Source organism: Phocoena phocoena, chromosome 21 (assembly GCF_963924675.1).
Source record: "Phocoena phocoena chromosome 21, mPhoPho1.1, whole genome shotgun sequence".
Classification (NCBI taxonomy): Eukaryota; Metazoa; Chordata; class Mammalia; order Artiodactyla; family Phocoenidae; genus Phocoena; species Phocoena phocoena.
The window spans coordinates 8,695,063-8,710,227 of record NC_089239.1 but is presented as its reverse complement, the minus strand read 5'-3'; the positions used below and the strand labels follow the sequence as shown (position 1 = coordinate 8,710,227).

General features: G+C 42.0%; 1 protein-coding gene across 2 annotated transcripts in view; it reads left to right on the top strand.

Annotated features, from left to right (window-relative positions):
• The window catches only part of UNC5D (unc-5 netrin receptor D), a 597,176-nt gene that overhangs the window by 548,684 nt on the left and 33,327 nt on the right, over positions 1-15,165 (top strand). For both annotated transcript variants that reach the window (XM_065899869.1, XM_065899868.1), the window contains 3 exons: positions 4,228-4,396; positions 5,947-6,174; positions 14,942-15,091. In XM_065899869.1, the coding sequence (XP_065755941.1) occupies positions 4,228-4,396; positions 5,947-6,174; positions 14,942-15,091 (547 nt within the window). The remainder of the gene's footprint in view (positions 1-4,227; positions 4,397-5,946; positions 6,175-14,941; positions 15,092-15,165) is intronic.

The following is a 15,165-nucleotide window of genomic DNA, read 5'->3' as shown; positions in this document are numbered from 1 at the left end:
GCTTCAACAAATACTTGTGAGTGCTTGAGGCCTATATTAGGCACTGGGGTGCGGGAAATGGGTACAACAATGACCAAAACAGAAAAAAAAAAAAATCCCTGGCCTCATAGAGCTTACATTTCAGTCTGTGGAAGAGAAAAATAAACAAATGGTATAGTGCATTGGAGGGCAATGAGTGTGAAGTCAAAGAAAAACAGGGCTTCCCTGGTGGCGCAGTGGTTGAGGGTCCGCCTGCCGATGCAGGGGACACGGGTTCGTGCCCCAGTCTGGGAATATCCCACATGCCGCAGAGCGGCTGGGCCTGTGAGCCACGGCCGCTGAGCCTGCGCGTCCGGAGCCTGTGCTCCGCAACGGTGAGAGGCCCGCATACCGCAGGGAAAAAAAAGAAAGAAAAAAAAGAAAAACAAAGATCAGGTTTTGATGTAGGAACGTTGCAGTTCCACGGCTTAGGCATAATTGGGGAACGCCTTGTTAGTAGGTGTCATTGCAGCAAAGGTCTGAAGGGCACGAGGGAGATAATCATGGGGACGTCTGGAGGAAAATTCCAGAGCAGCAGAAACAGCTGCAGTTCCTCGAGGGGGAACAAGCTGGCATTTTTAGTGGGATTCCTCAACTCAATATCATGAGTTGAGGACAGACCATGGAAGGGAAGCATGAAAGCACTGCCACGGTGCCTTCATTAAGTGCACATCCCTAAGGCACGTACTGAGATAAGAACCATCTAGTGAATAAAGTGGCCATCTCAAAAACACAGTTGCTATAGAACTAAGACTCATAAAAAGGTAGGAGAGGTGGGAGTTCAGTTGAGAAGCAGAACTTTTATGCATGGAGCACACACTAGGTGCTTTTTAGGCTTAACTTCGTTTAACTCTAGAACAATCTTAGAGTAGGTATTACGTTGCATGGGAGGCAAGTGAGGCTCCGAAAGCCTTTCCCTTCTGCCACCGTGTCTGGTTTTCATGCCACAGAAAAAGTCAGACGAGGGGTGTAATATCAGGGATGATGCCACAAAGAGCACAGTGAGGACACAAGAATGTTCTTTTCATCCACATTCTGTGTTCTCTGCGGCTCCTCTTGGTTTCCCCTGCCGGTAACTAAACGGGGTTAATCACGTGGGGCTTTCTGTCTTGCCAGATTCCCAGGCAAGATGCTCCCAAGCCCTTTACCAGCACCCTTTCCTGCCATGTATATTTATTTCGTGGTTGGGGGCATCAAAGCTGCAAAGCTGGCAGAATTTTCTCCAGAATTCTCAGCTACACTGCGAGAGCAGAAGTTTGAATTCACAACCATGTTTCCACATGGTTACTCAACAAGCCACCTGCTTACACAGACCTGGCTCTTAAATTATTGATCTTTTTGTATCCGTAAGCTTTCGTAAACATGCACAGCATATATATGGAGAAAAAGGCCGGGGAGGGGACACAATGAAAAAATTAAATAGCAAAAGTCTCACGCCAGCAGACTTTTCATACAGGAGGGTGTGTGATGCAGTGACGTTGTTCATATCACGGTCCTGAAATCGCTGCTGTTATTAGTTCCCAGTTATTATTAGCTCACAGCAATTTTAGAAAAATGTGTTGCCTTTTTTCTTTTTTTAACACCTAGCAAGAGCACGAATACTTCCTTGGCATATACTATGTAATGTGGGCAAACTTAAATGCCATCCATGCTTTCCTCCCAAATCTTTGGTTTTGCCCAATTAAAGCCTCCTCTCCTCAGCTATCTTGTCCCTAGATGTCCTAGGTCTGTATTCATGGCTACACTTGCACTACATCTTCTCCTCCATCTTCACTTGGGATGTCACAAGAGCCAGCAGTTCGACCAGCAATCTCCTAGTGCTAACAGAGAAGCAAAGTGCATCTGCTCACAGGGGTCAGGAGCCTGGAAGTCAGAAATCTGTGGTGATTCGGCTGCCATCTCTTTGATTGACTTTTCTGTGACCTTATATTGTTACCACCTGCCCACACAGGCGTGTGGAGAGCTTTAATCAATATCTGTAAATCTCCCTGATTGCCACAGATAGAAGGTGGCAGAAAAGGGCAAATTATTATTAATTGTCGGGGGAAAAAAACGGAGAGATTACATTTTGTTCCTTCACCAGAGAGAGACCTGCAAGCACGGACACCCTTTTCACGGTAGGAGGATTAGATATGTCTTAATTTACTTCCTTTGCACTTCCGGAAATGCCCAAGGGCTGCTTAATGCAAAGCCCCATCCCAGTCCCCACGTTAAGTTTCCATGGGCACCACCTCCGACTTCTCAGCTGCCGACATTATTACCGAAAGGAGCCCTGCTATTCACAATGAGTGTGAGAGTTCACTAATTAGCTACTTTCCATTCACTTGGCATTAAATAATTCCCCCAATTCCCATATGTTTGAATAATACGTTCAACAAGGGGGATCATTCTCTGAAAGCGATTAAATTGTTCTTTTAGGAGAGCTTGTCGTTGGTCACTCAGTAGCACCCCTGCAATCCCTGTCTGTGAAGGAGGCAGGCGGCAATTACACAGAAAGCACTTAACCCTCTCCAGTGGCCGCTGGCAGGCATCCACACGCAAGCTGCCACCTCGCGCTGGGTACAGTTTACACTGGAATTTTACATTTTTTTCAAACCTCAAGTATAGCGTTCTAGGCTGTTCATAGAGCACTTGTCATTGCTAATACAGGACTTTCCAAACCCACCCACCTCCCCGACTTGCCTGCCCTGCTTCGACATATAAATGCATAAAAGACATTTTCAGTTTAGTCTGTGCTTTGCCTGTATGGGAAGAATCGGTAACTTTGGTTTGCCTACATGGAAGGCTGAATTTTCGGAAGGCAGCTCCAGTGCTTCTTGGGGAGGGAGGAAGACGCTGTGATGGTGTTCAGGTCTAATTTAGATACAGTAGATACAAGATGCTCCTTCTAGCTTATAGGCCGTGCCTTTTATGGTAACAGTGAATTATAGATAATGAGCTAAAGTGTGGCCATGACCAACTGGAGAGGGAACAAGCAGTGTCCTGTCATCAAAAGCAATTCAGAAATTAACAACATGTTAGGCGTCCTCATAGAAAACCTGTTTGTTCACACAAGATCACAGACAAGGTAGTATCTTTCAGTACTGATTCCATCCTGCTCAAAGGGCTGCTTTTTTGACCGGGGATGACATTTCTTAAATGTCCTTCCTAGGTGAGATGAGAGAAAGCTTAGGTAATAATACCAGTCCTAGCTCTCATGTTCCATTGTTCCTCTGAGCGTCCTAAACTGCTTTATGGACTATATTCTGTATCAGTATATTTCTTACAAGTGAAAATAAAGGCGGAAAAAATCAACTGGCTTGTTCAAAAACATATAAGCAGTTGGGGAAAATGAGGAGACTTCTGGGTTCTCACTGATTGCTGTCCTGTGAACTACCCCATTTACTCTTTGGGGCAGAGATTAAAAACAAAAGACGCAAAAATGGAAGAGGGAGGCATTCAGTAAGGTGGTATTATTTCCTCTTAGTTAAATTTCTTTGATCTGTGTCGTGGCTCTGCCTTCGTATTGTAAATTATTCACAATACAGAAAAATCTGAACACCAGGTTTAGGTAGAATGATTTTAAATTTAGAGCTAAAATAGGAAAGAGATGAAACATCATATATATTTATGTATTTGATTATGCCGTTTATAACTGTCTCCTGTGCTCTTGCTATATAACTTGTGTATTTGTGCATTGGCAGAAAATAAATGTTTTCAAAACCAGAAGAGACATACTCAATCCTGGTACGTTTGAAGTGTTGCTTTGTTTACAAAGTAATTTGTTTTGCGGCTAAGTAGCATTAAACATATTTATAGAATGTGTTGTTGGGAGAAAGGAGTGTGATGATGGTAAGATTACCAGATCGGTCATTAGGTCCTTGGCTTCGGTCATTGATAACGTTATCAGTGAGAATAAGGATTCAGCAGCTGGTGTGTGACCCGCCGGCCCGGTCTTTGCTTTCTCCTGCTCTGCCCTGTATTTCTGAAGAAGCATTTGTCATTTTGTTTTTCAAAACCTAGATTTGAAATCTAGGCTCAACCTCAGCCTGTGTGCTTGGGCAGTTCAGGATAGATGGCTGTGGTCTAGAAGAGCCATCCTCCAGGAGGTGGTGTTACTCAGGAGGGAGTCCCGGGAAAGGATTTTGCTAAACCTGCAACTAAATTCTCATTCAAATATGCCCCGCTCCTTTACACGCTTCTCTCTTTTATCCTTTCCCAACCGTACAGCCTCCAGTCAGATGGCTCTGAGGTGCTCCTGAGTCCGGAAGTCACCTGTGGTCCCCCCGACATGACTGTCACCACTCCCTTTGCCCTGACCATTCCACATTGTGCAGACGTCAGTTCTGAGCACTGGAATATCCATTTGAAGAAGAGGACCCAGCAGGGCAAGTGGGAGGTGAGACCTGAGTCTTTCTTTTTTAAAAAACGGGGTTTGGGTTCCACCCGTGGAATGGATTTAACTTTTACCCTCTCTTCACACAAGTCAGCCGTGAAATTTGTGAGCATTTACTTGTTTTTCAGAGGGTTGGTGGCAAGTGTTCACAGCATCCTCGAGGTATTGGCTAGTGTTTGGGGGCAGTGTGTGTGTACATGTACCCTGTGTATCTGCCTTTGATACATAAGACTGTGACTCCCGCCTTTGTTCCCAGGCCATGTCCCTGTCTGAACTGACTTTCCTCTGTGGCTTCTGTGGGGTTAGGGAAGAGGCCCAGGGCAAGCAAGCTGGATTCATAAAAGGAATCACTCTATCTGTTTTTGCCATCGTAGGGATTGTAACAAATCTATGTTGAAGTATTCAGAAACAGAGTAGCTGCTAAATAGATGTTCATGAATTAATGAATGCATTGAAAATCATTCTATCTTGCCCTGTGTGTATGAGTACATGTAAGAAACAGTACAAGGAGAGAACAAAAGGGACAGAATGAGAATCCAGAAGAGGAGAGTAAGGACGAGGGAGACAGCCACAGCAAAGAAAGATGGCAGCGGAATGACTGTTCTTAGGGAAACCTCTGATTTATCTGTCTGATCGGGATTCCTTGGTGTCTGAGGTCAGTATGCATGAAAGTAGGTGAATTATCTTGCTGGAACACAATGACCTAGTCCAGCCCTGGGATCCTACCTCCCCAGTCGGTGCTCCAGGCAAAAGAAGTCAAAGGAAAATCATGTTTCTTGAGGAGAAGAAAATCCCCAGTTGCTTCAGTGGATGACATTTACCCTGCCCGGCTGTGTCTTGAAACTCGTCGCCATTCTTTATTGAAAACGCATTCTGCTATTTATTCAGTTGTGATACATCCACAGGCAAATTTCCCCGGGTGTTAAGTTCCATGGGTTTCCTAAAGGGACCAGGTTTTTTCTCTTTTCCATTATGTCTTGCTTTGCCTTGATTTTTACCATCTTTGTTTTTCTTCCCAGCACTTCCGCACTGTCATTTACATCCAGATGGTGTCAGATTCGTGCCCTATCACATGCCACCCATACCTTCTCAGGGAGGGTGAAATATTCTGAAACGTCTTATCCAAACCATTTATTGAATGGTCCCTCGTGAATGATTTTGATGGAATGAAAGAGGAAAAAGTATTTGAAAGAAATATTACCTTAAGGATAGGGAAGGAGGTTTTCAGAAATAGACCTTTATAAAAACATAAGACTTTGCTCATTGATATTAATGTTCAGGGCTGTTTTTTGTTGTTGTTGTTTTTAATTTGGCCTTGAACAAATTAACTGAAAATTGGAGAACTTTGAAAGTGACGTTTGTTATAATCTACTAAATCGAATCCCAACACCCTGAATATAGCCATTCATTCAGTTCCTGATGTCAGCAGTTATTTTGAGAAAATGAGTTCAATAAAAATATTCTGAAAAAAAATGTTATGTCCTTGCAAAGTGACTGTTAAATCACATTTTATTTCCCAAGCTGAGAGAATTCAACAGACCTTTTCCCAACAGGAAGTGATGTCGGTGGAGGATGAATCCACATCCTGTTACTGCCTTTTGGACCCCTTTGCGTGCTACGTGCTCCTAGACAGCTTTGGAACATACGCCCTCACTGGAGAACCAATCACAGACTGTGCCGTGAAGCAGCTCAAGGTTGCGGTTTTTGGCTGCATGTCCTGTAACTCTCTGGACTACAACTTGAGGGTCTACTGTGTGGACAATACCCCTTGTGCATTTCAGGTCAGCCTTTTCTCTATAATTCTTCCTGTGGTGTCATGAAAGCACGGGGTTTCCTGAAGATCGGTATCAATAGAGAATCTGATTGCAGAGGGTCTGGAAAATGAACCCACATCACTGGCTAGATGGGGAAACCTCTCTCGAAACAAGAGCTGTGTTACTATGTGTCCAACAATGTGCCGAGGGTACAAGATACTTGCCAGTCGAGAGAAGGGTTAAATTAACACGTAAGGAACACTGTGTGCTAAACGAGAAAATTGACTAGAAGTATAGTTTGAGATTCAGAAAACAGAGACCCAATTGCAAGAGAGGAATTGGAGAACAGTTCTGGAGGATCCTCAGGGTACTTTCTTGCATGAATGAGATTTAAGAGCAAAAGAGGAAGGGATACCATGTCCAGAAAAGAGAATGGCGTGAACCACAGGAACAAGAGTTATTTGATGTACGGCGAGCAGTAAGAAAAGTGCTTGGTCTCCCGAAGGTTGCAGTTGGGGAACAACGATTATAAAGCATACCTCTCAGCAGGCTGTCACGTGACATCCTGGACACACAGTCTATTAATTTTTAGGGTTACTAGCGCAGAGATGGTTCCTTTCCATTTTTGGTCCTTTTAATCATGCATGATTCCTTTTAAATTAGCTACTCACAAAGAGTGCAAGTTTATTAATAGCAGCAAAGATAATGCAGAAGTGCCTGTGTAAGCTCTGCCCTTATATAAATAGCTCTCCTGACACATCCCAGATGCCAGCTATTCCAGTTCTGGATCGTTAAGTCCATGATGCAGAGCTTTTCCTCAGGAACTAGCTTTTAAGACACTGAGCTGGAAAACTCATATTTACCAACAGAAGAGATACAGTGACCTGAATCCTGAATATAAATCAATAAAGGTGACACAGTGCCAACCTATGTGCCCAAATCTTCTCTGACTACCTCTTCAGTAGCACAGGTCATTATAAAGGGCACGCTTCATATTTGGCTGTTCACAAAAGGGACCTTTTTCATAAGGGGTGCCATTCTGTAAAGAACTTGAGTATAAGCAGTTAAACCTCATCCTAGGAATGGCATTTTAAACTCTTCATCTGCTTCTGAGACCCCCTAATCAGAGGACTTCTCCAAGATAAAATACCTGACATTCAGTAATCAAAAATAATAAATTGACATGTGATATCACTTGTATGTGGAATCTAAAAATATGACACAAATGAACCTATCTACGAAACAGAAACAGACTCACAGACTTGTGGTTGCCAGGAGGATGGGGGGAGGGAGGGAGGGAGTGGGAGTTTGGGATTAGCAGATGCAAACTATTATACATAGAATAGATGAACAACAAGGTCCTACTTTACAGCACAGGGAACTATATTCAATATCCTGTGATAAACCATAAGGGAAAAGAATATGAAAAACAATGTGTGTGTATATATATGTGTATATACAATCACTTTGCAGTACACGGTTTGCAAGGCAGCAGAAATAGAGACGCAGATGTAGAGAACAAATGTATGGACACCAAGCGGGGAGAGAAAGGTGTGGTGGTGGTGGTGGTGGGATGAAGTGGGAGATGGGGATTGACATGTTATACACTAATAGGTATAAAATAGATAACTAATAAGAAAAAAAAGTTTGCGGTACAGCAGAAATTAACACGACACTGTAAATCAACTGTACTTCAAAAAGAAAATTGAGGTTCCTACCGCCACTGAATAGTTGTAAAACGCACCATCACACAAGTGGATGTTTAGTAACTCAGCCAGATTTTGAAAGCTGAGTAAACATGGGGGGGGGGGGCGGGGAGGATTTCCAATCTCCCGGGCTCATATGAGTAACCCACTGCTAACTAGGGTTACTGTTGAGGATCTGTTCATCACAAGTGCCTTGGAAGTCAGCCATCATAACCAGTCTGGAATCTCCTTTGAATAACAGTCTCACTGCTGATGTATATACCAGTGAGTTAGACATTTGCCAGAGGAGTTTCTTCTAAGGGACTTGCAGATAATGTCTTTTCATTCCCATTCACTGCTCTCAGATTCTAGAAGAGCTCAACTGCTAACAGCTGAATTGCAGTGGGAATCATGAAAGTGATGCTCAAACCACAGCTTTTCAAACCATTATCCATCCCTGTGGGTAGGAGACCCTTCTTAATCAATGCTCGAGAAACGGGTATACTCCCTCGTATTGAATATAAATGTCTTTATTTCATCACTGAGAGATTTCTTAAAATTCTTTAATTTTGCTGTAGAGAAATGTTTTTTCCAGTGGAGATACCTTTAGCCCCATTGATCGGAATCTGATTACCTCCAGTGATTCTTTCCCTCTCCTATTATGTCAAATAAAGCTGATTTTCAAGTTGAGTTGGGTTGTACTTGTTATTGACAGAATGTATGTGACAGCTGTCGTGAACAGCAAAGGGCATGCTTCTCCCCTGGGCTTCTGAGAGACCATCAGCCTTGGCTGAATAACTTTTCTGGCCCACAGAAAGATTAGAACATAACTTGTAGCTTTTCTGAACACAACCGTTTACTCCGCGGTCTTAGTCTCTGAGTCTTGCGCAAAAAAGGAATCTTGCTTTCTGGATTTTTATATTGCTAAGTGAATGTGTTCAGGACCTCCTCCCCAGGTTCATTTAAACGTCCTTCATATCCCAAATCATCTATGTCATATTTTTTCATGGCTTCATATATGGTATTTAATTAGAGGGAAATATTATATAGTTACTAACCCACTAAAACAGTTCCACTTGAAGAAAGCCGTAGCAACAGGACACTTTCGGAACCTCTAAAAGACTTCACACATTAATATTCGCTCCTCCCAACTTGTGTGGTGTGAGCTGAACATCTTGTATGCAGTGATGACTCACCTTCTATAACTCAAATAGAACCCTAACTTCTTAATCAAAATTCATAGGTAAGTTTTTTTTTTCATGAAGCATTTCTGCAGAAATTGCCTACCCTGGAATTTGCCTCTGTTCCGTTATCACTGTAATGAAAATGTTTGTCACGATTTGGAACTAGAGACCAAGCGTGGCTGTGACAGTTGCTGCATTTATTGTAGTACATCTTTCATAGCTCAAAGTAATGGTACATATGAGCCCAGCTAGACCTGGGCTTGTAACCAAGAAGGAAGCCTGGTTAAAGGACATGGTTGCATTTTCACGCCATTTCCATCTCCCTGGACATCTCTATGTCCCCGCAAAAGCCCACCTTCTCACTGGAAATCCTTGGAAGAAGGGCAGCTTCTAGACCCAACTCTCCTGTCCTCTTAGAACTAGGTGGGGACCTGGCAAGACAGTGGCCTCACCAAAAAATATTCCTTTATAGGATTTTAGTAATCAAACAAACATTCTTCATTTTTTTGCCATGTCCTCCTTTGCCTCCTGCAGGGCTGCTTCCCATTTGCTCTGGGGATATTTCATCTGAATCCTAGTAGCAATTTCTTTGAATCACAGAAGCAAAATGCCTCATGTACCTTGGTAAGGCATAATTAATTTGGTTTCAGATTTTTGAAGCTATGTTCTAATAAATACATCTAAAACCATCTCAATGGAAAATTAAATCCGCTCAGATAGGCTTTTTAAAAAAAATACAAATGCCATCTGCCTTAAGGTGAGAAAGGGACCAATGACTTCTTGTCCTTCCTGTTCCTGTATTTCTGTAATAATTAGAGCTGCAATTTTATGTTTGTGTTTGACATTGGCACTTTTGATGAATTCAAACCAAAGGTTGAGGAACGGTGATATATTTTCAAAGTTGTAACATGTTAAGACCTAGGTTTTTGTTATTTTATTACATTCTCTCTCTCTCTCTCTCTCTCTCTCTCTCACACACACACACACACACACACACACACACACACACAGTTCAAACAAACCTTAACATAGGGAAGCAAGGAATTAAGCACTTGCCCTATCTTAGAGGGGGAAAAAAAAAACACAACTAATTTTTTTCTCGATTTCTCCCAGCACTCCTATTCAGTACCTCTGGGTCCTCCTTACTTACTTGGCATTAATGGAGATTTAGAATCTAATTTCAGAGGATTTCCTCCAGATGTAGCTCTTGTGTTTATCAATAATACAACCTTGGAAAATATCATTCACGTAAAGCAGTTAAAGGAAAACACCACAGCGACATAACTTCTGTGTGTGTGTGTGTGTGTGTACTTAAACAGTTTTGTCTCATAAATATGTAAATTCAGCCTGATTGTTTTAGTATCCCTGAAGCACACCTGAATATCGCTGCCTGTCTCATTAAATCAACATAAATGGCTCAGTGAGGCACAAAGCACAAGTTTCTTCTGGCCACAACTCCTAGCCCTGGATGACTAGCAACCGCCAATGTGAAATGATGAAACAGAAGAGACAGAAAAACCACCAACCATAGCCTTTAGGTACATCTTATATACAAGAAACCAGCCAGACCCTACTTTCTACTTTAATTAACACAGATATCAATTTAACAGTTGACTCAGAGGTTTAGCCAAGGGCCCTTATCACATAGGAGGCAGACAGGAAAAAGTCAAATGGATATCAGATTCCACTCTCGGGGTGAGGCATCCGTGTTAATGACTGTGAAGGAGCTCAGCAGAGTTGTTTGTACCACTGATTCCCAAACCTGGCTGGACATCGGCGTCATCTGAGAAGTATTTAAAAATACAATGTCGAGGCCCAGCCCCTGAGCGGAATACAATAGGTTTAAGGGGCGTAACTGGGAATTCTGTGTTAAGTACAATTTATCCTATTTGGAGAGGGATTTAAGCTTGCACTCTGAAGCCAGTTGTGCCTTTACAAATATATAAATACAGTGATGAGTTCATTATTGGGCTTCTTCATTTTAATAAGTAATTGGTTTGTTACAAAATAGCTATAATTGCTTAATATTTTGTACAAGGTTACAAGACACTGTTAATTGTATGTAGCTGGTTCAGTATGTGGAGATTAAAGTAATCAAAAAAACAAAAGTAAAAATAAATTATGGTTATATTTAAATTGGAGGCCCTAAAGCAGAATCTTTAAGAGGTACCATTTTCCTCGGTGATAATTGTAAGTGGATATCCATTTTAAAAAATTCCTAATATCCTCAGGGATGGCTTAGATAGTATATATAACCACTGGGCAAAAACTTTTTTTTAACTTTTTATATTGGAGTATAGCCGATTAACAATGCTGTGATAGTTTCAGGTGTACAGCAAGGCGACTCAGCCATACATGTACATGTATCCATTCTCCCCCAGACGCCCCTCCCATCCAGACTGCCACGTAACATTAAGCAGAGTTCCCTGTACTATATAGTAGGTCCTTGTTGGTTATCCTTTTTAAATATAGCAGTGTGTACATGTCAATCCCAAACTCCCTAACTATCCCTTCCCTCCACCCTTCCGCCCACCCCCCACTCCCCGGTAACCATAAATTCACTCTGGAAGTCTGTGAGTCCATTTCTGTTTTATAAATACATTCATTTGTATCATTTCTTTTTAGATTCCGCATATAAGTGATATCATACGATATTTCTCTTTCTCTGTCTGACTTACTTCACTCAGTATGACAATCTCTAAGCCCACCCACGTTGCTGCAAATGGCACTATTTCATTCTTTTTTATGGCTGAGTAATATTCCATTGTATATATGTACAACATCTTCTTTATCCATTCCTCTGTCAATGGACATTTAGGTTGCTTCCATGTCCTGGCTATTGTAAACAGTGCTGCAGTGAACACTGGGGTGCATGTCTCCTTCTGGACCATGTTTTTCTCCAGATGTATGCCCAGGAGTGGGATTGCTGGGTTATATGGTAGCTCAGTTTTTAGTTTTTTAAGGAACCTCCCATACTGTCCTCCATAGTGGCTGCACCAATTTACATTCCCACCAACAGTGCAAGGGCGTTCCCTTCTCTCCACACCCTCTCCAGCATTTATTGAAAAACAGACTGACTTATGTCATCTTTACATATATCTTGCAGTAATGAAAAATTACTTATGGGACAGTGTTAATAGCAGTCTGACCTTCACACGACTCTTAAAAAAATCAAGCATAGTATAGGAAAATGCAGGGAAATCTAGTAGAAAAACTACTTAGACCATGAACAGGTTCTGATATAGTAGCTCTGTCACTAGCCATGTGGCTTCAGGCAAATCACTTTCTTGGGGGTAAGGGGGAGGGTCTCCATGTTTTCCTCTGTAAATAATCAAGTTTTAAATCACTAACTACCTTAAGTTCCCTTCAAGTGTGATGATGCTATATAGTTTCTAAATATTAAAATAGACTAGCTCTACACCAAGTAATTCATGGCCTTGAACAAGTCACTTCATCGCCTGACCTCGGTTTATTTCGCTGTACTTTCAGGCAAGTCAGATTTAAAGAACAGGGATACACTTCAGAGAGCCTACCCAGTCAAATATACTTTGACAAGTCAACACCGTTGTTATTCCAGGGCTTTAATATGGTTTGAATAAGCCGATTTCTTATTTGTTCCTGTTTCTAACCTTGAATGGCAAAGAGCAGGTAGTATATTACCATGCTAATGATTTTGCTTGGCTGTGGATAAACCCAAGTAAAGAACTGAAGCCTAAAGATTAAGTGACTTGCCCAAGACCATGCAGAAATGTGATTAGAAGCCTGTGCTTCCATTTCTGGTTTACAAGATGAGTGCCCTCTTGAGTATATATAACCCTCAGGAAATTCTCATACTCCCTGAAACCCGAACATCAGTCTAAACAAAAATACAAGTCCCTAGCATGGTAAGGGAGAATTCGTGATTGGCCCCTGCCCTATAATAATATTCATCACCTCCAGCCATACACTTTCCACCCTAACCTTCTATCCCAGCTCTGTCTGGCCTCGGTGCCTTTGTGCAGAGCCCATTCAGTGTCTGGAATGCACTCTCCCTCCCTTTCCCATGAGCAGCCCCTATATTTACTTCCAGGCTCAGTTCAAATATCACTTCCTCTATTAATTTCCCAATTCATTTCCTGGCCTTTCTGCCCATCTGGGTTAGGCACCCTCTGTCTTGCCTTAACCTTTGGGAATATACATATCTGTAATAGTTAGATACTATATTATACTCTGTGCTTGCTGTTCTGACCCTCTCTCTAGACTGTGAGCTCCTTGGCGTTTCATTTCTGTCCACCCAGTGCCCAGCTCAAGCACTGCTCCACTGGACACTCATTAAATCTCAAAAGAGGGAACAGACGAGGATCCGTAAAGACCTAAAGTCAGCGTCTGGCATTAATTCCCTTTCCTCCCACCCTGCCTCTTTCCTTCCACTGCTTGCAGCCCTCACTAGACACTGACCACTGTGTTATTATGTCCAGCGCTTAGACCCACAAGGTAATGAATTATCTAGCACCTCCCTGTCCAGGGCGGTAATTGCCAACCGTGTGTGCGTATCCACATTTGAATTAACTAAAGTGAAAATCTTAGTTCCTTAGTCACTCTAACCACTCTGGCTAGTGGATACCATATTGGAAAGCACAGGTATGGACCACTTCCATCATCGCAGCAAGTTTAGTGCTGACTCAGGGCCCCAAGACACACCCCTTCCACACCCCGAGAGCTGGAGAAAATGACACTGGAATGGAATCATTTAGTCCTGAGAAGAGACACTAGTAGCCTGTTAACAGTTTGTGTGTACATGAAGGATAAAAGCTGGAAAGCTGCCGCTTAGAAACATTTTCATTACTGTTAATCTATACATAGACAAGAGATGGGAAAGATAACTCCTGAGGCTGTTTTCACTCCCTGATAATTGAAATGTAAGTTTTATTGTATTTATAAACCTATTTGCTTGGCTTCTTACAACCTTTTTGAAACTCTGGGAAGATTATAGGACATCATTAAAGGATTTCAGTTTTCCTATTTATCCTAGCTCTGCAAGGAAATTATAAGTCAGTTAACGGTGATTTTTTTAAATGGGGATTTAGGGAAATCTTTCATCTCCACTAACACTGAAAACCTCACCCCCTACAGTAGTTTGACATTTTATAGCACTCATGTCTGTTCTATTATTTCACTTGTCTTATGGAGATGATTCTAAACGCCAGAAATTTGAAACCAGTTAAATGGTTTGCTTAATAGAATGTATGTGAACTGTGTTTGTATGAGATATAATTATAAAGATTTGTCAGTGAAAGATAAAGGAGTATTTATCTCAGGAATTTGATTTCTTTTTTTTTTTTCTGAGCTGAAACTGACTTGGCAGCTTATTTTTTCTTGGCCTTTTGGCATAACTTCTGTGAACATTACTACAAATAAACATGATACATGCATTTGCAACATTTATTTTGAGCTAAAGGATAAATATTGGATGATGCCTGTGTTAGTGACAAACAAGGGAACCAGAGCGGAGGAGGGGCTGTGTCTCCCTTTCTCGTGAAATGTGATGATGTGTTAGGTTAAGTACAAATACATCCCTTGATTATGGCGATATCAGGATGAAATTCACACAGTTCTGAAAGCTCAATAGTATTACAGTTTGCTTGGGGCAAAGGAGGTCTTCCAGCTTTAAAGACGGGCACAGTGTGTGTAAAAGCCTCAACAATACAGTAATGAAGAACAATTGTTTCTTTGTGTCCGGATCCTCATTTCTCAGCAGCCTGTATGTAGCCGCTTAGTCCTGACCTTGCAAGGATGGGGGTGGGGTGTAAAAGTAGAGTGTGCTCCTCATGCTGTTTGTCTCTTCCTGGGAGACACGTGAGAGGGAGTATACGTATCTGTGGAAGGAAGACGTGGAGGAAATTGGGTACTTTATTGCTGTGCTTCTTTCTTTTTCTTGCCCTCTAGGAAGTGGTTTCAGATGAAAGGCATCAAGGCGGACAACTCCTGGAAGAACCAAAGTTGCTGCATTTCAAAGGGAATACCTTTAGTCTTCAGATCTCTGTCCTTGATATCCCCCCATTCCTCTGGAGAATTAAACCATTCACTGCATGCCAGGTACTGGCCAAATGGGTTTCTGACAGAAATAGCTTTGCTGTAACCAGCAAGTAGATCACAAGCCCTGGTGAGGG